The sequence below is a fragment of the Malaclemys terrapin genome, chromosome 16, assembly GCF_027887155.1.
Source record: "Malaclemys terrapin pileata isolate rMalTer1 chromosome 16, rMalTer1.hap1, whole genome shotgun sequence".
NCBI lineage: Eukaryota > Metazoa > Chordata > Testudines > Emydidae > Malaclemys > Malaclemys terrapin.
Genome location: NC_071520.1, coordinates 25,536,896 through 25,559,023, shown reverse-complemented (window position 1 = coordinate 25,559,023; position 22,128 = coordinate 25,536,896). Strand labels below are relative to the sequence as shown.

At 40.2% G+C, this 22,128-nt stretch overlaps 3 protein-coding genes across 4 annotated transcripts in view; 1 reads left to right on the top strand and 2 right to left on the bottom strand.

Moving 5' to 3' along the window:
- The window catches only part of MPHOSPH9 (M-phase phosphoprotein 9), a 48,830-nt gene extending 35,821 nt beyond the window's left edge, over positions 1 to 13,009 (bottom strand). Inside the window, exons 1-3 of one of the 2 annotated variants that reach the window (XM_054006823.1) lie at positions 12,829 to 13,009; positions 7,544 to 7,682; positions 2,002 to 2,155 (exon numbers count right to left, since the gene is read on the bottom strand). In XM_054006823.1, the coding sequence (XP_053862798.1) occupies positions 2,002 to 2,155; positions 7,544 to 7,650 (261 nt within the window). In that variant the 5' untranslated portion in view covers positions 7,651 to 7,682; positions 12,829 to 13,009. Of the gene's footprint in view, positions 1 to 2,001; positions 2,156 to 6,388; positions 6,435 to 7,543; positions 7,683 to 12,828 lie in introns of those variants that run through there. The other variant, XM_054006824.1, reaches the window with a different exon arrangement.
- A 303-nt stretch (positions 13,010 to 13,312) lies between these two features.
- Positions 13,313 to 20,268, top strand: MTRFR (mitochondrial translation release factor in rescue). The gene is made up of 3 exons (XM_054006654.1): positions 13,313 to 13,405; positions 16,650 to 16,967; positions 18,243 to 20,268. Exons 1-3 carry the CDS (start codon positions 13,313 to 13,315, stop codon positions 18,453 to 18,455), a joined length of 624 nt encoding a protein of 207 aa, XP_053862629.1. The 3' UTR covers positions 18,456 to 20,268.
- Positions 20,072 to 22,128, bottom strand: part of CDK2AP1 (cyclin dependent kinase 2 associated protein 1) — a 22,414-nt gene continuing 20,357 nt past the window's right edge. The window contains exon 4 of the mRNA XM_054006655.1: positions 20,072 to 22,060. Coding sequence (XP_053862630.1) covers positions 21,993 to 22,060 — 68 coding nt within the window. The 3' untranslated portion in view covers positions 20,072 to 21,992. The remainder of the gene's footprint in view (positions 22,061 to 22,128) is intronic.

The following is a 22,128-nucleotide window of genomic DNA, read 5'->3' as shown; positions in this document are numbered from 1 at the left end:
GGAGTCCTCCCGCTTTCCTGCACCCCAGCCCGCAATTTTGTGAGCATTCATGGCCCGACATACAATTTCCATACCCAAATGTGGCCCTCGAACCAAAAAGTTTGCCCACCCCTGGATTAGAGTGTCAAATCATTTGCAGATTTCAGTCTGGTATTTCATTTTGACAGCAACATCAGTCAGTCAGTCTAAATGACTAATGGAAGGATTGGTTTGAGTTGCCGTCAACTTCGGTTTCACCATGGCCACAGGCAACCTGCAGTCAATATTGCCGATCACCCAACAGAGATGTATACAGATTCTCCTCTGTTTGGATACGAGAATGATCTAGTACTTTGTGGATTCGTCCATCATTCAAATACCAAGTCCAGGCATGTATGTTCTTCTGTTGGAAATCGGTGTCAGAAATATGGAGTCCGGTTGCAGCTCAAACCTGAGCAATCACTCACCGTTATCATTCATGGTTGCATCCAAAAATAAATGCCCAATGCTTTCCGGCAAAGCTGTTCTAGCATTGGCTCCCAGCGTAGCATTGGCATCACATAACACAATGAAAATGTCATGAACAGATACTCTGCTGATGACATCACACATGGCTGGTGCATATAGTTCCTTGTCTTCCTCATCATTAAGGTTAGCAGGTGCGTAAGCAGCAATGATGTTGATGTTGCCATATCTATGAGAAAATCTTGCCACCATGGCACATACGGAGATGGGAGACCAGTTTCTGAGGGATTTTTTGAGTGTTCCTTGACTAGGTCAAGGCAACACTGTCAAGACTCACATAGCCGACACCCTCACCACTAGGGGATGACCATAGACAATTATAGCCATTAATAATCATCTCGGCAGCACCACTCCAACATGTCTTGCAGAGTCCTGCCATAAAAATGCTGTACTGGTTCAATTCTCATGGTCTTTCACATAACAAGACAATAGGAGCATCAATGGTTTTCAGGGTGAGTATGTTCCAAACAGCAAACATACATTATGTATGCAGTTCAAAAATCCCGAGTCTCCTTAATTCGATGAGGGGGTCGGTTCCAGTCAGAGTAATATCTGTCTAAGGTTCATACCAGCAAAAGCCCTTTCAAAGCCCTTCACAGTATATCCCACTCTACCTACTATCTCTTATTCACTTCTGCCTAGTGGTTTGGGGGAATTTATGTTAAAAAGTCAAGTCATGAAACTCTGAAAAAGTATTGGATTTGCAATGAAGCTACTTTTTTGTAAAACATTAATAATATTTCAAGACATTTCCACCGCTACGAAGTGCTACTACAATGTCAATAACATTATTACAGATTTTAAAAAGACTAAAACAAATGCAGGTTAATAAAATTATGTGAAAGACTTCTAAAACATTAAGTGACTAACAAATTTATAAATAGCACCAGTGAGTTTGGTTTTATTTACCTTATCTTATTTTTATACTTATATTTTAATCAAGAATGAGCTAAAATGACCTGACACCTGTTGAAGAATGCAACACACACTAATGCCACAATTCAAACACACTAATAGTTTCTTGAAAATAAAACTAATGACTCACACTAGTACTTTTCTAAGACTTTGGTTCGGATTCTGATTTCACAGTACCGTACAGTACAAGTAACTCTGCTAACAACTGTGCAGCTACCCTGGTGTAAGATTTTACGTTGAATTTCAGTGCTTTTAAAGGTTTAAAAATTAGACTCAAAGTTATTGCAACATTTAAAAAAAATGTCTATTACAGTTCAAACACATTTACGTCTGTACTTTATATGTGCAATATTAAGACATACAAAGCCAAGCTAGGATTGCAATAAGGCACAGCAATGTATCTGATTACACTAGGATGTACTACATTCTAACTCTTGTGTCACAACAGTTCCCTAAATAAGTGTCAAAACACACATTGTCATGTCTTATTTCTAAATTATAACACCATTAGACCTGTCCTCCATACTGCAACCTTTTTACATTAATACAAAAACTTAAAAAATTAAACTGAACATCAGATACCTCACAGTTCTTCAAAATTTCTGAGTCTGTCCTTCCACTCTTTTGTATATCTTGCATAAAGGAGGCCAGCGCTTCAACAGAGCCAGGAATTACAGAGGGACTGGTCTTCCCTGAGAAACTGGAAACTCCATTCGGATTGGATGAGGGACTACTTCTGTTGAAACATGAAGAAAAACATTTGAATTATTTATTGTGCCAGATGATGTCCAACAACAGTACTCAAAATAATACACTAGTAATACAAAAGCCTTTGGTATTGAATTCTCATTTTGAAATCTAATACACTAAAAAACAGACTGATCTGATCACACAAGACTATTTTTCCCTTCAAAAAAGTTAGAGAATTCATAAAATGATTCAGTGTCATCTTAAACATGTTGTGACAACATAGGGAATCTATGTCTAATTTATTAATTGTTTGAAATTATGAACTTTTTGCATATTTAAGTACTTATGACTATGAACTTTATTGTCCTAAGGAGACAGAGGGAGGGTGCCAGAGTGTCTGTCTCTGAGTAGGACAGGTGTGAAAGACCAGATAGTTTTCTGGGATGACTGCATCGGAGGTGAAAGCAGTTTTCTCCTGCTTGTCTGCAGAGAGTAGAAGGGTTTTAAGGAGTGCAAAATCTCCAGAAGGGAACAAAGAGACAGAAGTGTCAGAGTACAGGGTTAAAAAAAAAAAAAAAAAAAACACACACACACCACCACAAAAACAGAGAACTTGGAGTGATTCAAAAGGGGCAGGTTTCTGACCAGACAAAGCTAAAGGAAGCAGCTGCCGGGGCAGAAAGGAGATTCAGAGGAGAAGCCTGAGCTGGAGGAGTGAAGTCCCAGAGAAGAGATTTGGATCCCTGAAAAGAAACAGATTCTAATCTTGAAAAATGCACACAAGTGGTAAGGAAATGAGGGCAGGTAATGGTGTGTAGATGTGTATTGTTTTGTCTTAATCTGTGTATCTCTGGTGCTATATAAAGCAAATAGTGATTGTTTTAGAAATCTTTTTGCAAAATCTGTCTCTATTTGCTTCAACTATAATATATCCCTGAAGGGGTAAATTATAAACCAGAGTGCCCACAAAAGTGGAGCTCTGGGAAAGGGCATGTTTAAGTTACTGGGGAGTCTTAAGGAGTTCAGCACTGGTCTTGGGGACTAGGGAAACTGGGCCCAGGGATCCCACTTCCAGAAAGGGTACCACACAGAATCTATGCCCAGGCAGAGTGTCAGAAAGACCAGAGTCAAAGAGCTGAACCACAGCGAGATTAAAAACAAAATGATCCAGTGTCAGGATCCAAACACAGCAGCTTAGTGAGTGTCCAGAGGAGGGAGATCAACCAGGGCTGTGAAAGAAGTATTTTTAAAAATTAACATAATGGCTGTCCAAGAAAAGAGAAAGCGTGCCCCTCACAAATCTGCAGTTAATATTGGTCACCAGCATAGATTTCAATAAATCATACATTTTCCTTAAAGCAGGACTCCTTAGTAGTTTTTGAAGACAGCAGCTTACAGAAAAGTGTCCTTGTATACTGCTGATGTCTGAAGTTTGAGAGCAGTGCCTCTAGAGCAGTGGTCTCTAAAGTGGGGCGCGCAAGAGGATCCGTGGGGGTGCGCGGCAGGAGGAGTGCTTTTTTTTCCCTCCTCTGCTTCGTCAGTTTGGGCGGGAGTCCGAGCGGCTTTTTTTTTTTGCTTTGGCAAAAATGGTAGAGCCGGCACAGCAGGGGGTGCGTGCTCAAAAATTTACTGATTGGGTGCGTGATCAAAAAAGTTTGGAGACCACTGCTCTAGAGATGTAACTTTCTGTGAGAAAATCATACTGATGTATGGCATATAACCTTCATCTTAGTAAAAAGAAGAACAGGAGTACTTGTGGCACCTTAGAGACTAACAAATTTATTAGAGCATAAGCTTTCGTGGACTACAGCCCACTTCTTCGGATGCATATAGAATGGAACATATAATGAGGAGATATATATACACACATACAGAGAGCATAAACAGGTGGGAGTTGTCTTACCAACTCTGAGAGGCCAATTAATTAAGAGAGAAAAAAAAAAAAAAAAAAAAACAACTTTTGAAGTGATAATCAAGATAGCCCAGTACAGACAGTTTGATAAGAAGTGTGAGAGTACTTACAAGGGGAGATAGTCAACGTTTGTAATGGCTCAGCCATTCCCAGTCCTTATTCAAACCGGAGTTGATTGTGTCTAGTTTGCATATCAATTCTAGCTCTGCAGTCTCTCTTTGGAGTCTGTTTTTGAAGTTTTTCTGTTGTAATATAGCCACCCGCAGGTCTGTCACTGAATGACCAGACAGGTTAAAGTGTTCTCCCACTGGTTTTTGAGTATTTTGATTCCTGATGTCAGATTTGTGTCCATTAATTCTTTTGCGTAGAGACTGTCCGGTTTGGCCAATGTACATGGCAGAGGGGCATTGCTGGCACATGATGGCATATATCACATTGGTAGATGTGCAGGTGAACGAGCCCCTGATGGTATGGCTGATGTGATTAGGTCCTATGATGATGTCACTTGAATAGATATGTGGACAGAGTTGGCATCGGGGTTTGTTACAAGGATAGGTTCCTGGGTTAGTGGTTTTGTTCAGTGATGTGTGGTTGCTGGTGAGTATTTGCTTTAGGTTGGGGGGTTGTCTGTAAGCGAGGACAGGTCTGTCTCCCAAGATCTGTGAGAGTAAAGGATCATCTTTCAGGATAGGTTGTAGATCTCTGATGATGCGCTGGAGAGGTTTTAGTTGGGGGCTGAAAACAGACTCCAAAGAGAGACTGCAGAGCTAGAATTGATATGCAAACTAGACACAATCAACTCCGGTTTGAATAAGGACTGGGAATGGCTGAGCCATTACAAACGTTGACTATCTCCCCTTGTAAGTACTCTCACACTTCTTATCAAACTGTCTGTACTGGGCTATCTTGATTATCACTTCAAAAGTTTTTTTTTTTTTTTTTCTCTTAATTAATTGGCCTCTCAGAGTTGGTAAGACAACTCCCACCTGTTTATGCTCTCTGTATGTGTGTATATATATCTCCTCATTATATGTTCCATTCTATATGCATCCGAAGAAGTGGGCTGTAGTCCACGAAAGCTTATGCTCTAATAAATTTGTTAGTCTCTAAGGTGCCACAAGTACTCCTGTTCTTCTTTTTGCGGATACAGACTAACACGGCTGTTACTCTGAAACTTCATCTTAGTAGCTCTAGTTAGGAAGAATCTCTTCCCGTTTACCACCTGGTCCTTTAGCCCACTGCTTCTCAAAGCCGGTCCGCCACTTGTGCAGGGAAAGCCCCTGGCGGGCTGGGCTGGTTTGTTTACCTGCCGCATCCGCAGGTTCGGCCGATCGTGGCTCCCACTGGCCGCAGTTTGCCGCTCCAGGCCAATGGGGGCTGTGGGAAGGACAGCCAGCACATCCCTCAGCCCCCGCCGCTTCCCGCAGTCCCCATTGGCCTGGAGCGGTGAACTGGGGCCAGTGGGAGCCGCAATCGGCCGAACCTGCAGACATGGCAGGTAAACAAACCGGCCCGGACCGCCAGGGGCTTTCCTTGAACAAGCGACGGCCCAACTTTGAGAAGCACTGCTTTAGCCCACATTTTCTTTTCATATTTTGGGGGCTGAATAGAAAAAGAATTCAGGTTTTCACAGCAACTGTTTATTACAACAGACAAGTTACTATAAATATTCTAAACTTAATACAGCATATGTTCTTGCACCCCACTGTTAATCTTGTCAAACCCCAGTTTGAAAACTAGTGTACTAACAGATTTAAGTACAGATTTACAAAACTCATAAAGGGGTGAAATCTCACTAAGGGTTTCCATCGGCAACTATAAAGGGGATCTAATATACAATACAGATTACTTCAGAGATGTGATATTATTTCTTTGTACTTGAAGATTAACTAGCCCTACCTTCTTGATTAATGGACTAGGTGCAGACTAATGAGTATATATAAGTGGTAGATGCGTGTAATACATATAAGCTTTTGGGCTACAATTTAATCACAAATCCCTGTTTTCCAGGGAAATGCATCCTCCCCTCTTTCTATTGGGAATCTGGTACAGTCCCAAAAAAATCTTTGTCCTAGCCTTAATTCCTACTTGGAAATTCTAACCCTCACAGGAGGTGAAAGTGTGGGGTAATGCCACAGAAAGCTTATGTGCTCACACTTGCATCTGAAGGCTAACCACTTGGGGTCCTTGCTGAACTAGTGATCACAATCCTATACTTGATAAGCTATCTGGTAGGTTCACTAGCCCAGATTTAGCTTCCCGGCACAATGGCGTTATCTGCTTAAGTGGACAGCTTTTTGTATTCCTTTTTGTGTTTTGCACATTACAGTTGTCTTGCAGAATCCTATTTCATATCAGGATGCTTACAATATATTTTCTTTGTTTTTATGAAGTGTAAAGAAAAAGAAAAGAACTGCAGTGCCTCCTTCTGCATTGATAGATATTATGAGACCATCACGATTACAGAATTTTTCATTTTTCCTTCTTGTCTATATAAAGATGTACCTATAAATAGAATAGGAATTGGCAAGATTCAACAGGTATGTTCTATTATTTTATAGCTTTATTTAATAAAATACTCTGGATATAGACTGGCATTCTTGGCTCAACATTTATTGTTTCACCTGCTTGGAAATGGTGACTGTTAGCAGTTTGAGTGACAGACTAAAAGATTGTCTAGTTTCATTCTAAGTACCTCTCTATCTTCAGCAGAAATGAGATTTTGTGGCTTTCAACAGCAATACTCATTAATCACAATAGATAGTCCTATCCCTCATACAGCAACAGTATACTAAAGGAATTGAATTATCTTTATTCATTTCTCAATGCCAGAAAACACATCAGTATTACAAAAGGCTGTGCAAGATCACAACTGTCGCTCACACTACACTGATATAACTGATCCCGGACTGAATGGACCTAATCCAAATCCCACTGAAGTCAATGGAAAGGGTCACATTGACTTCATTGGGCTTTAATCAGGCCCAAAGCGAACAAGAAGAAAAAGTTCAATCTTGAAAGGAAGAAAGAGACAAGTAGGAAAGACAAGGAAGATGCATTTTAAGAACAATAAATGTGAACTGTGACGCTTCCTCCTGCATTACAAAATGTAAGTATAGGTAACTGAATACAATTACTATTTTAATAAACAATTTTATAGTAACAGTGGCCTTATATTAGCTCCATTTAACATATGAAAGAACAAATTATTCGCAATATTATATTTAGGTAGAAGTGGCCTATATACATGTTTACATACAGATTTAATAATACAGCTGTGTTCTCTACAGATTTAAAATAATAAAGAAGGACACCAACAGCTGAGGTATTATTTCACTTTGGACTTGTTTGTCACCTTTTTTTTTGTCCCAGCAGAAGCTAACAAGGCCACATGATAAATTCTGAAGCTTTTGTTTAGTAAAACGACATCACTTCAAATGAGACAAAAAAACAGCTGTAGTCCAATACATACTTCCTATTTTAAAAAGATATATATCAGTTTGTGCTATACATTATCATTACCTCTTAGTATTCAAGTTACAGCCAGAGTTGTAGGAACTTCTGATGTCAGATTCTATAGAAGAGTGGGAGAGTTCTTGCACAGTTCTCACCAAGTCCAAATTTTCCATATTTTATTCCCAAGAACGATACTGTTGTTATCCTTTGAAAATACAGAATTATCATACTCTCATTTCAAAAATCAGTTTGGCTTCGTTGTTTGATTAAACAATTTGATTAATCTTTAGATGCTCATCATCTAAGCACATTTTCAGTCATAACATTCATAAACATGTTTCAGAGTAACAGCCGTGTTAGTCTGTATCCGCAAAAAGAAGAACAGGAGTACTTGTGGCACCTTAGAGACTAACAAATTTATTAGAGCATAAGCTTTCGTGGACTACAGCCCACTTCTTCGGATGCATATAGAATGGAACATATAATGAGGAGATATGTCAACTCTGTCCACATATCTATTCAAGTGACATCATCATAGGACCTAATCACATCAGCCATACCATCAGGGGCTCGTTCACCTGCACATCTACCAATGTGATCTATGCCATCATGTGCCAGCAATGCCCCTCTGCCATGTACATTGGCCAAACCGGACAGTCTCTACGCAAAAGAATTAATGGACACAAATCTGACATCAGGAATCAAAATACTCAAAAACCAGTGGGAGAACACTTTAACCTGTCTGGTCATTCAGTGACAGACCTGCGGGTGGCTATATTACAACAGAAAAACTTCAAAAACAGACTCCAAAGAGAGACTACAGAGCTAGAATTGATATGCAAACTAAACACAATCAACTCCGGTTTGAATAAGGACTGGGAATGGCTGAGCCATTACAAACGTTGACTATCTCCCCTTGTAAGTACTCTCACACTTCTTATCACACTGTCTGTACTCGGCTAGCTTGATTATCACTTCAAAAGTTTTTTTTTTTTTTTTTTTTTTTTTTCTCTTAATTAATTGGCCTCTCAGAGTTAGTAAGACAACTCCCACCTGTTTATGCTCTCTGTATGTGTGTATATATATCTCCTCATTATATGTTCCATTCTATATGCATCCGAAGAAGTGGGCTGTAGTCCACGAAAGCTTATGCTCTAATAAATTTGTTAGTCTCTAAGGTGCCACAAGTACTCCTATTCATAAACATGAACATCCTAAGCTCTAATACATACCCCAGTGATGTAGGAAAATATTATTAACCCCATTTACAAATGGGGAAGTGAGGCACAGAGAGAGTAAATGATTTGCCTGAAATTACACAAGAATTCTGTGACAGATCTGGGCAGGGTCGGCTCCAGGGTTTTTGCCGCCCCAAGTGGCGGGAAATTTTTTTTTAAAAGGCCGTGATTGCGATCAGCAGCACTTTGGCGGTAGCTCCACCGCGTTGCTTTCTTCTTCGGCGGTAGGTCCTTCCCTCCAAGAGGGACCTAGGGACCTGCCGCCGAATTGCTGCCGAAGAGCCCGACATGCCACCCCTTCCCCTTGGCCGCTCCAAGCACCTGCTTGCTGAGCTGGTGCCTGGAGCCAGCCCTGGATCTGGGAATAAGATCCAACTAACCTGTATCTCAGTCCAATACCTTCATCACAAGACCATCCCTTCCTCTCTCTACAGAGCTTTTCTAATGCATTGGAGGGACTATAACATTGATTTGTGCAGAACTTAAACTTTCATTTTTTTAAAAAGCCTGTAGAGTTTTAAAGATATTAACATGAACCAGTATGATGCTGTCTTACTAATTCTACAGATAGCTAGTTCCAGTACTCCTACTCATCTTAAAGTTGCTTTTCCAAGCAGCAGCTGATGAAAATTAACTAGACTCTGGTTGTTTCATTGCTGGTATTTAATAACTCTGTAGGCAGCAGTGAAACTGAGAAAAGTCATGTCTGAGAAAAGTACTTTACAGGCAGGCACTGCAGCTATCTCCATGAGAGGAGGACCTAAACAAATGGAAGCTGGGGAAAGGGTAGAATACTAAAGACACACACCTCCCTAACAGTCAGAGGTGCTTAGAAAAAGAAAGCTCTTTCTCCCTTCTAGCAGCCAGAAGGGATGTGGAAAGGCTTCAAACTTATCAGACATCTAAAAGCAGATATAAAAAATAGAGGTCCCAACCAAAGTTCAGGGACAGCTTCTTGGCAAGAATCCCAGCACTCACCACTTTCCATCAGTCTGAAGTCATGGATTATGTTCCTTAGCAGCAAATTGCTCCTGGTATTTGCTGGTGGCTCTCCTGAACCCACTCTCTCATAATTGGCTCTGTCTGATAAGTTTAGTATTTAAACTAATGGGTGTCTGGTAAATTTGCATCAAGCCCCATACTAAAAGTCCCTGGATTGTGTCAACTGTTGATCCAGCCCAGGAAAGCCAGAAGTTGCTCCTTCAGGAATCCATTAGCACTGCTCTACCAGTCAGCAAAAGAAATCATTACAGAACAATATGAGGTCCTTTTCTCCCTCAAGGACTGAATAAACTGCCTTCACTGCACTCAGACTCAAGCGCTGCCTCAAGAATATCAGATCAGGCCTGGTCCACTCTTGGATATATAACAGCATCTGGAATAATTTTCAAACACAGTTGTCACATGATTTGCATCTACAAACAACACAACAACAAACTGTGTTACAAGTGTTCAGAAACCATGCCATGGGCTTGCTGGAAGTGGAGAGGTGAAATACAGTGTGTGGTTTCTGTTGGTATGGTAACTCTGAAAAGAACTCTGTCCATAATATGTACTGAAGTCATACTAGTACTATACTAGCTACAAAAGTGTTCAAAAAACACTTGTCAAGCACAGTTCTGCTCTGTATAGATAAGGCCTTGTACCCTTTCTGTACTACAAAAATAATCAAGACACGTAACCTAGTTACAACGTGATTAAAAGGTGTAGTGTGGATGGGACATAACTGTGATGTAAAGGTCCAGTCTAAGGTTGGGCATTTGATCATTCCAAAAATAACTGGTCAATTGACTAGTCAAATAATGTCAAACATACACAAATATTGTAAAGCACTACTTTATCAAAACATTAACAACAGTAACAAAAAAGAGTATGACTTTATGGTGTCCAATAGATCTTAGATAGATACTTATACCTAAGTACAAAAAACAAGTTACTTAACTGAGTTATTTTAACTCAGAAAAATACAAAACACAATTAAGTGAAGTTCTGAAAAAAATGATAGCATGATTATATTTTATAGCAATATTAGGTTAGCATTTAAATATGAAGTTACTCAAGACTTAGCACTTATAAAAGAAAAGAAACATGAAATTAAACAGAAACAAAAACAAACACATAGCAACTATAAAAGAAAAAAGTTACTTTTAAATGCACTTATGCTAGGCCAACTCTTCAAGCAGCTTAATGGCTGTGCATCTATTTTCTTTGTGTTAGGGGAGAAGGTTTAATGACTGAACCCTCCTCTCACTTCTGAGTTTGTATGTTTGTCTAATCAGTTTAGATAGTAAACACTTTGGGACATGGAGCATGTCTTTTAATTTGTTTAGTGTGCTTTGTAAGCTGCCATGTACATTGATGGCCTAGTATACAATGATATACATACAGTACACAGAATGTTTGTTCTGAAGATTATACCCAGTCAAGATGCTCAGCTTTCAATCAGTTCACCTGATTGAAACAGATTGCATTAGCAGGTAGGAAAGTGAATGACAAGACATTTAAGTAGGCTTGCTAATCGACAGCACTAGGATGCAATCAAAAGAGTAGGCTGCTACCCAGTTCCTGGCATTCTTGCTGGAATATTTGTTGACAATATTTGATGGTGGTCAAATAATAGTTGGCCAGTCAATTGATATTATTTGAGCAGTCAATTGACCAGCTTACCAAGCCTAGTCCTGTCCACATTACAAATTTTAACATTATTGTAACAGGATCAGGAAATAACTCAGCTGTCATGGGGTCCCTTATTTTGGTTGTTCTTGCAGTATAGATCAGCCCTTGCAGTCCCAAACACTGATCTTCCATTCAGTGTAGAAAGACACTACATTAGACTAGTCTGCAAAACTAACTCTTATGTGTTTTCCCTCAGATGAACTGATGCAAGTTTTTTAATACAAGTTAAATACCTCTGAGTAAAAATATGAAGAAGTGCACATAAAATTGCATCTAAATTGCTCTGAGCTTTCAGTGTGCAGCAACTACATTTCAGACATTAAATGCTGGCTTTTTATCACTCTTAAAATAACTGGGCCATAACAGGAATACATTTGATCACTAACCTTCATTTGGGAGAAGTAAACCACTTCAACTATACCAGTGCTTAAGAGCGTGACAAATAACCTTCACTCTTTTACAATTTTAGATTGTTCTATTTAATAAAAAATGAGAAGAATGACAGGAAACACTTCCTGGGTTCTATTCTTACAGGCCAAAGTACATCCCAGAACAAACTGTAGGACCAACTCAAAAAAACATGAACTAAACATGTATGCGGGTGAGCTGCTACACCAACACATTTATGGGGGGGGACTACCCCCCTCATTTAACAACCGCCTCATCTGAGCAGGTTTCAGCATAGCTGCCGTGTTAGTCTGTATCCGCAAAAAGAACAGGAGTACTTGTGGCACCTTAGAGACTAACAAATTTATTAGAGCATAAGCTTTCGTGGGCTACAGCCCACTTCCGAAGAAGTCCACGAAAGCTTATGCTCTAATAAATTTGTTAGTCTCTAAGGTGCCACAAGTACTCCTGTTCTTTTTTCATCTGAGCAGCATCTGGTGCCTTTGCCCTCAAGTACTTTCCTCCCCTTCTCCTTCAAGCCCTCTGTCTGTCCACTATCTCTTCCCTTTCAGGCCCCCATCCTACCTCATGCCCCTATCCTCCCACTGGGTCACCCCCCACTCTTCTCACCGCCCACTGGTTCCTATTGCCCCCCCGGTCCTTCCAGTCTCTTCTCCCATCTCTCCCTCAGTCCTCCCAACTACCTCCTCAGTCACTTGCTCTGCTCGCCTCCCTCTAGCCCCGCCTCCTTTTCGTCAGTTTCCTCTCCCCTAAAAGCTCTCCGCCCCCCCCCGTTCCAATTTCTCAGTTCAGGCTCCGCCCCTCTCCTCTCATTCGACGTTTACCCACCGCGTTCTAGACTGTTGACAGACTTGCCGCCCCAGAATTGGTCGGAAAGACCGCCACTCGCTGTTGGGGGCGGGGTCGAAGCTATAAATAAGGCCGTCTCGCCTAAAGGGGGGGGCGGCTGAAAGCTGCGGCATGCCAAGACCCGCCTCACTGGGTGTCTTGTACTCCAACGGGCCATGTCTGGGCTCGCTCAGCCCTTACCTGCATCTCTGCCTGTCCGGAGGGAGGGGTGTCCTGGTTTCAGCACTGTTCCCCTCCGGCGACCGTTAGGCGGTAAACAAGCACCAGCCACGATCTCCTTCGTCACGATTGGCGGCTGGGATTCGAACGTTGGGGGGAGCAGAGGGCACGAGAGACGGGGCCCCCTCGCGATGATTGGCTGTTCTGGCCGCGCGCCAGACCCAATCGTGCGACGTTATTGGCTGAGGTGCGGGAAGTACAGGCGAGCCATATCCCCGCGTTCCGATTGGCAGGTGCGGCTGCGCGCCGCACGAGTACTCGGGTCATGATTGGCTGAAGGGAAGACGTAACCGTAACACTGCCTGCTGCCCAGTGATTGGCTTTTGCGCTCCGGCATAGTGTGCGGGAGACCTGGCTTGCCTACGCATGCTCAGTGAAGGACGGAGAGGGATTTTTGCGGATTGTGCATGCGCAGAGCGCTCATACAGCGGAAAGTGTATTACGCATGCGCAAATATATCTCTGGGTCTTGTCTTGGGGTGCATGCGCAAAACGGTCGATGGGGATGTTGCGGGGGCTGTGCTGACCCTCACTCACCCGTAAGTAAGAAGGGTCCCGCCTGGCGCCCAGCCCCCTTTTAGCTGGACTTCAGACTCCAGCTCTTCGCCGGGGTTTATCAGGCTACAGGCAGGGGCCCAGCTGGGGAGAGAACCCGGCTCCTATCCCTGCCCCCCCCCCCTGGCTCTAGCCCCCCCTTTTCCTCCTAGAGCTCGGGAGTGAACCCAGGAGTCCCGGCTCCTATCCCTGCCCCCCCTTTTCCTCCTAGAGCTCGGGAGTGAACCCAGGAGTCCCGGCTCCTATCCCTGCCCCCCCCCTTTCTCTCCCAGAGCTCGGGAGTGAACCCAGGACTCCCAGCTCCCTTTCTGCTCCTTGAACTGGGGAGAGAAGCCAGCAGTCCTGGCCTCTATCCGTGCCCCACCGCTCTAACCCCCCCCATTCTCCCTTTGCTCCCACAGCTGGGGAGAGAACCCAGGAATCCCAGCTCCTATTCCTTGCATGCCCATCTTGCCCCCACCCCGCTCCCAGAGCTGGGGAGAGAATGTAGGAGTCTTGGCTCCCAGGCCCCCTTCCCCTGTTCTAGCCACCACTGCACAGACTCCCTTTCAAAACTGTCTGTTTTTCATGGACTTAGAACTGGGTTATAGAACTTCTTTTGGCTCCCCCAAAAGAGATGCCTGATGGGGGGCCAGCAGGACAATGCATCTGCAACATTGAGTCTCCTGCTTTGTCCCCCAGCTGTCAAGGCTCTGTTTGGTATCCCCACTGGCTGAGAGAAAGGACCCATCTCACTCCCCATACACTGGAACCCCAGGTTGCAAACCAAACAGAGCAGGTGTTCAAACTCTTTATTCCCTTGACCTCAGATTCTACTCCCTTCCCTCCCCCCCGCTTCTCCACACTTATGCTCACAACCTCAACTCTATCCTAGAATCCTTTATGCTGCTAAGAGGTGGGTCAGGTGCTTGTTAGGGTGCTGCTAGTGTGTGAGGAAGTGAAAGGAGACTTGCATGAACCACAGATTGAGAATCATTGAAACAGTTTGTGCAGGTCTTACTTACTTAACTATTAACCCTAGTCAGTGACCTTAAGTGGATGGTACTCTTCTTAAGAAATAGATACAAGTTATTGCAAGTGGTTATTTGCATTTCAAAATAAACACTGATGTTTTGGACTAGTTCTTAGTTTCCCCAACAGACGTATACACACACAATGCCAACAGAGTGCTAGTTGCTTTACAGACAGATATGAAGATAAGGTGCCTGTTCCAAAGATGATCTACTAGAAAGGGGAGAAAACCCATCTCTTATGTATATGCCATAATTGCTTACCATGATGAATACTTTCCAATCTATGCTTTAAATCAGATCATGGTCCCTTGCAGACCTCTTCCTAGCTGATCCTGCAGTAAAATCATGATGCAGTGTTTCTAGTACCACAGTTATTTCCTTGACAACTGATAATGTAAGTACTTGATTGTGACTTCACTGCAGGATGAAGCAAAAGGAGAGGATGTGTTTTCACTAAGGACTAAATCACATAGGAAGTATTTATATTTTTTATGTATAAGGTGACCTGCAAATCAGTATGATGATGCTGATTCATTAAATAATGCTACTCGTTTGTGCAGCACCTCAATAAGGCAGGTATTGCATGTCTTAGAGATGGGTGAAATAAGCTATAGCCGGTAAGGGACTTGTTTAAGGTCATACAGTAGGTCAGGGTAGAAGAAGGAATAGGACACAGGTATCCTAATACCCAAGTTGTCCACTACTCTTTCTAGTAGGTGACATCCTTGCATTTGGGAATATGTGCTGACTGCTCCAATTAAGAAGGCTAGCAGGAAAATATTCAGCATATTAAAGTACTGACTGTTCTTTCTAGCCTGACTGTTAAGAGCATTTTGTTAAAATTGATAAAGTTTTGTCAGATTGAGTTGCAGGATATATTTAACCAAGAGACACCAAGACATTTGACTATTTAGAAGCCTTTAATCAAAATGGAGTGATATTTCTGTGTTTTAAGTGTGTGTGGAAACTTTAATAATTAAAATCCCCAGTGTGCTATTGAATGCTATAAATAGGGTATAATAATTGCAGTGCTTTCAAACTGCACAAATCTCCTGATCTAAGGAATTCTGATAGACTTGACATTTCTAGGACTATATTAAAAAACCCTAGCATGATACCGTTTTTATAGACTAAGATGTTTCCTCTCATTAAGCTACACTAATGATAGCAAGGTACCACCCATTCTGATTAGGACTAAGGTTGACCATGATTTCCTTTCTCTCCTGCACACACTATACCTAACAACTGTGTGATTTTTTTTTTTTTAAAGACCCCGTTTTGTGTAAAATTAAATCCTGGTAGGTCAGTCTTGCTCTGTACATACTTGTTTGTCATCTTTTTATAGCTAAAGCATCAAGGAACAGTAGCAAATTCATATAAGTCTGCAAGCATTTAAGCATTCTCCAAATCTTCTCTATTCATGTGTGATGAGTAGTTCAGACAGTTATCCTTTGTTTCAACTAAGGTTGCCTAAGCAACCAGTTATTGACAATAGTAACTGAGCTGGAGGAAAGGGAAAATTGTTACCATAACTCATTGCTGCTATGCTTTGAAGAATTAAGTGTTGCTTTATGGTTTCTGCAATAAAACATTGCATTCCCATCTTTTAGTTTTTAGTGCCACCAAGTGGCCAGTTTGACTTGCTCATTAAAACCACTCAAAACTATTTCCATTTCCCCCCCTTTCTCATAGCAGTGTAGATTTATTGCTAGTTGAATGTTAACATTTTTCATCAACTGTGTTCAGGACATACAGTTCACATATTCACGTAGTCCTTCTCTTGAGCCAAATACGTAAATATTTCAAGCAAAACAAAGACATTTATTATCTTAACGTAGAGCCCAAGGAACAATGCTGTTTGATAGCACTAGAAATCTGAAGTCATGTGTGGTTGCAGTGCAAGCTTCCCTGCACTTTCGGGCCTAGAAGGATCGAAACCCTGACCAGGAGGGATCATCTCTAGGGGTCAAGTGTTCTGTCTTCGTAGCCCATTTGCTCCTTCACCTGCTGTCTTAAATTGTCAGTGTCCATTTTGATGTGGAAACAAACAGTTGTGAAGGGAAAAATGAAAACGGATGAGGAGTGGGCATGGAAATCGCTAAGGAAATCACAAAGGTTTGATGACAGGAGCAACTTATGGCAAACAGCAGAGCACAAAAGATTCTTCATTTGAAATCAAGTAGATCATGTTAAAACAAGATATTTTCTATTTCAGGTTCCAGTCAAGAGGAAGTTTTGTTTCCATTTCTTTATGAATGCTTCAAGTTTGTTTCATTCCACCATCTTACTAACCAAAATACATACATTGTCTTGGAGGCCATGGCTTTGGAGGCAGCAAAAGTTTTTATCCCCCCGACTGGCTGTACCTTTATTCCCCGTGGCAGGAAAGAAGAATTCTTGTGATCTTCTTGCACTAAGTGAAACAGACTTAAAAGAACAGTTTGTAAGAGGTGATGGCCCAGGAGGTCAAGCAACTAATAAGACAAGCAACTGTGTGGTCCTGAAGCATATTCCATCTGGGATCGTAGTCAAGGTAATTCATTTATTTGGTTCCATTAAATAATTGAAACCAGCGTAATTATATTGTGTTATTTTGACAAATAAAATATGCAGAATTTTAAAATACTGTGTGCAGAATTTTTAATTTTTGGTGCAGAATTCCCCCAGGAATAGAATAGAATAGAATTAGAATTTAAAGAGCTAAATGATAGCATTTGTGTTACTTTGTCCCAGATTTTTTTTTAAGGCAATCCTTTCATACCATTCATAAGAAAAGTAGGCAGCATCAAATTTGCATTCAAATATTACATCCAGTTAAAGGGCTCCTGAAATTTTCCTCCTCAATAGCCACTATCATCTAAAGAACTCCAATGTACTTTCTAAACTGTAAGCTTTCCAACGTGCTATGCTGTAAGGAAATTTCTCCATTTTACAAATGGTGAAATGGAGGGACAGAGCTTAAGTGATTTTTCCAGGGTCCTAGAGCAGGGAACAAAAATCAGGATTCCTGGCTCTCCTTTCCCTGTTACAAATGCTAGATGAGACTACAGATCCAATAAGCTTGGTACAAACTGAGCATACCTATTGCTCCTCAAATTATTCATGAGTAAGAATAATTTATTAACTAGGGGCTGGCCATTTATCCTTATGAGACAAATTTTTGCTCACTAACTATAGCTTAATGTTTTCCTTTTACTCAGTATAATTTAAATTCAGAAGTAACTTCAAAGGAATGGAGGAGCAATCTTCAAGTCTACCAGTGAGAGGATTAAGACAAAAATCAATAGGCAAACTACAAGAACCCTTAAACAATAAATGCTACCTCAAAACATTAACATCACATCATCTGGTGGCTGCTAAAAATGGTTTGCTCTTTACTGCTGTAGCAGAAAGGGAGAGGCTAGCTCATTTAAAGTGGATTTTTTTTTGAGCCACTAATTTAATTAATACACTTCATAATTGTTCTAATCATCTCTTGAATGTTACTACATAAAGAGAACGCTTTTCCTTTAGAAACTGTCATGACACAAATGTGGCTTATTTCCTTGTGCAATTTCCTTTACTAGTCTGAAATTAAATATCTCTTATCAGAGTTGCTTTTTTTCCCTTCAGCCAGTACATAAATAAAATCACATTACAGGCCAAGTATTCCACTCCTTACTCATAAACAGTTTTAAATTTTAGGATTAATTTATATTAAGGATTTTACAGGATGAGGCTCTACAATAGTACAACCTGTTTAGTAAAAGGAAAAATATGTATGTGTAGAATGAACAGAATTAATTTACAATACAATTTTTTTTTTCAGTGTCATCAAACTAGATCAGTGGAGCTGAACCGACAGAGAGCCAGAGTAATCCTGCAGCAAAAAGTTGACCTCTTTTACAAAGGTGAAAATAGTACCATTTTTAAAGAGAAAAGAGCAGCTGAGAAGAAAAAGCAAGAAAAGAAAAAAAGAGCAAAGGAGACTCTAGAAAAGAAAAGGCATATTAAAGAAATGCAAGAATCAGATGCCAAATAAGTGTGAGAGAAATTATCGATTTGGCTTGTCAGGAAAAGAGAAGACTGTTTGTCACTACCCTTGAAACATGTGTTAGAAGTTTTCTGGCTTAATACTGTTATAAGACTTCATAATAAACACTATTAAAATGTTGAGTTTAGTGACCTGCTATTAGTGCAAGGCTAGAGTATTTAGCCCAACGTTAATAGCAGTCATATATTTCATCTTCTACTGTGGACATCCCAGTACACTCAGATTCAATATAAACAATTCAGTTGTGCCAAGTTTAGGACAGGTGTGATAAGAAAACAAGATCCATACAACCTTAATTAAATAGATGTTATAGGAAAACTCCATCCAATATAGTTAATGGAGGGGGGGAAAATAAAACTCAAGCACTAAAGCATTAGAGATTGTTTCTAAATCTTCTCACAGTGAGGGGAGAATATTCTCAGCTGATTAAGTCACAAAGATGAGCTGAAACATAGTCGCTTATGCTATAGTCCCTACTCAAGCAACTTTCATTTAAATCAGAATCCCCTTTATAAATTACTGTAGACAGATTGGATGAGCTATTAAAAAAAAAAACCTCATTTCTAGTAGGGTTGTCAATTAATTGCAGTTAATGCAAGCGATTAATGCAAAACAATTACCATGATTTTTTAACAAGAATTAATCGCGCAGCTTTGTTTTGACCATCTTCACTTACTGTACTACATTACTTGGTGGACATTGGCACAGTTCTACTGTGTTTTCATGATCTAGAGTGATTAAGTATCAGAAAAAGTTAGTGGAGCAAAGCAGCAAAAATTTAGGTCTTTTGAATGGGAAGTTTATTTTTAAGAAACTTCTGGATGGTTCTCTGGATAAAAAGACAGTTATCTGTAGCTATTGCAAGGCTGAGTTCCAGTACCATCGAAGGATTTCGTCTGCAGTACACATGTGCGCTAAACATGCTTTCGCCTCCAGTTCTTGTGCTACAGATAACCCATTGAGAGCAAATGATTCCTGCCAGCCATGACAGAGTAGGCTTACAGAGTTTCAGGCTTGCTACAAGCCCATGGACCAAACAAAGTACAAGAGTTTAACCAATGATATTGCAAAGTGGATAGCTATGGACTGCAGACCACTCAACATTGTAAACGACAGAGGGTTAAGAGGGGTTATTCAAATTGCATCTTCCAATCAGTGATCTACCTTGCTCTCCCAAGAGCCCATTACATCACAAATACTTGGTCTTATATCATAAGACTACAAAGTTGGAGCTTTGTACAGCACTCAACCCAAGGTTTAAGAATCTGAAGTGCTTTCCAAAATCTGAGAGGGAAGAGGTGTGGAACATGCTGTCAGAAGTCTTAAAAGACTGATGCAGAAACTACAGAACCCAAACCACCAAAAAAACAAAAACAACTTTTTGTTGGTGCCATCTGTCTCGGATGATGAAAATGAAGGTGTGTCAGTCTGCACTGCTTTGGATCATTATTGAGCAGAACCCATCAGCATGGAAGCATGTCCTCTGGAATGGTGGTCAAAGCATGAAGGAGCATACAAATGTTTAGCATATCTGGCATGTAAATACCTTGCAACACTGGCTACAACAGTGCCTTGCGAATGCCTGTTCTCACTTTCAGGTGACATTGTAGTAAGAAACGGGCAGTATTATCTTCCATAAATGTAAACAAACTCATTTGTCTTAGTAATTGGCTGAACAAGAAGTAGGACTGAGTGGACTTGAAGGCTCTAAAAATTTTACGTTTTGTTTTTGAGTGCATGAAAAAAAAAAATTCTACATTTGTAAGTTGCACTTTCACAATAAAGAGATTGCATTACAGTACTTGTAGAAGGTGATTTGAAAATACTATTGTTTTTTACAGTGCAAATATTTGTAATCAAAAATATAAAGTGAACACTGTACACTTTGTAGTCTGTGGTGTAATTGAAATCATTATTTGAAATTGTAGAAAAACATCCAAAATAGAATATAAATTTAAATTTATTAAAAATGTTATTTAACAGTGCGATTAAAACTTTTAAAAAATCATTTGACAGCCCTAGTTTTTAGACATTACATCTTGGTCATCACATCTTTCTTCAACTGACAATCAGACAAAGATGTGGAGGATACTGTAGGTTAAAAGCAACTTCGGTGAGTTCACTCATCTGAACCATTATGCAAAGTGTCCCTTTCCCAAAACTATTATCCCCTAACATCCATAGTTTGCACTGATAAGTATCCCTTTCTTTGGGTTTCATTGTCCAATTTCAGTAGTCAGTTTTACTTAGTTTACCTTGCAGAATTTTGATGCGACTGAATGCCAGTGTTATGCCATTGTCTTTACTATATCATATTACACTTGAATAGTTTCACCTCAGAAAGGGTCTTTATTCTGTTTTTAAAATTTCCTCTGATTTATTTGAATAGGGAGCATCTACTCCATTTTATTAAAGATGTTGATTTAAAATCACAAGGAAAAGAGGTGATCTTCCATTTTAATGGAGTGGTGGTGGTGTTTTTTGTTTTGTTTTTACAAGGTATCAAATCACATCCCTAGAACTTTACAGTATCTTTCATTCTTACACATACCCCGCACTTTGCTTTTTATAAGTAGTAATGGAGCCGGCAAGCAGCCTTACCTGCTTCCTGCAGAGATTAACTGCATCAGGCCAGGGCTATGGCTGGAACATCTCCAGCAGTCTACAGCACTGTTCCCTAGTCTGTTCCTGGACTTGAGGCTCCTGCATGAAGGTTAAACATTGGCCTATCTACTGAGTTCTTTTGCACTTTTACATAAGGTTGATTAAAGTGACTGTACATACAGTTTTAATACAAACTGTTAATGAAAATAAGCTTTATTACATCAAGTAATAAATACATACAAAGATGCAAATAACAGTTTTAGTAATTTATCCAGAATTTTTTTTTTTTTTTGGCAAACTTACAATTGAAATCTTCGGCCTTAGGGTGAAAATTAGTTTTCTGGGACCTTGTTATTGTTTGTTAGGTTGCTCTATCTTCTGTATTTATAACTCATGCACTTTAAATGGACTCCAAAGCACTAACAATCATGCAAATGCTTATGCAAAAAAAGGGTTATTTCTAAGCAGGGTCTATGCTGTATGGCAAACTGTGAGTATAGCCGACTACTAGGTAAAACATGCTACCAGTGCAGTTATTTAAAAAAAAATCCTTAGAGCTTATGTCAAAGGTTGAAAGATTGACCATGTGGGGTTAAGTGAATATAGTCAAAGAAATAAAAAGAATGAGACTGTGGCTGGATAAGAAAGGAACTTAAGTATAGTCTGTGGGAGAGAAAGCATTCCTCTGCATGCAGTTTTAGTCTTAACCTTTTAGAAAGAATTTGGGGCGTTTAACATCTAAAAAAAAATGCAAACCCTCAGTAAATTGAAAAATCTTCTCATTCTTAACTGTACATTTTCATAAGGGCAAAAAAGGGTAAAACAATCAAAATAAAAAGATTCATCTGCATGTTTCAAAAGGAATAAGTATTACATTTTTCTTCATAAAGAGATGGAAAGTCTTGTAATTTAATTAGTAGGCTAGGATCTTGCATTCCGTTCAGTCTCAGCCAAGCATTCCCGAACTAATCCTCTAGCATGAATGATGCCTGCAAAAGAACGGTAGATTTTTTTGAAAGCATCAGGTTAGGTGACAGTTGAAATTCAAAAAAGTGGT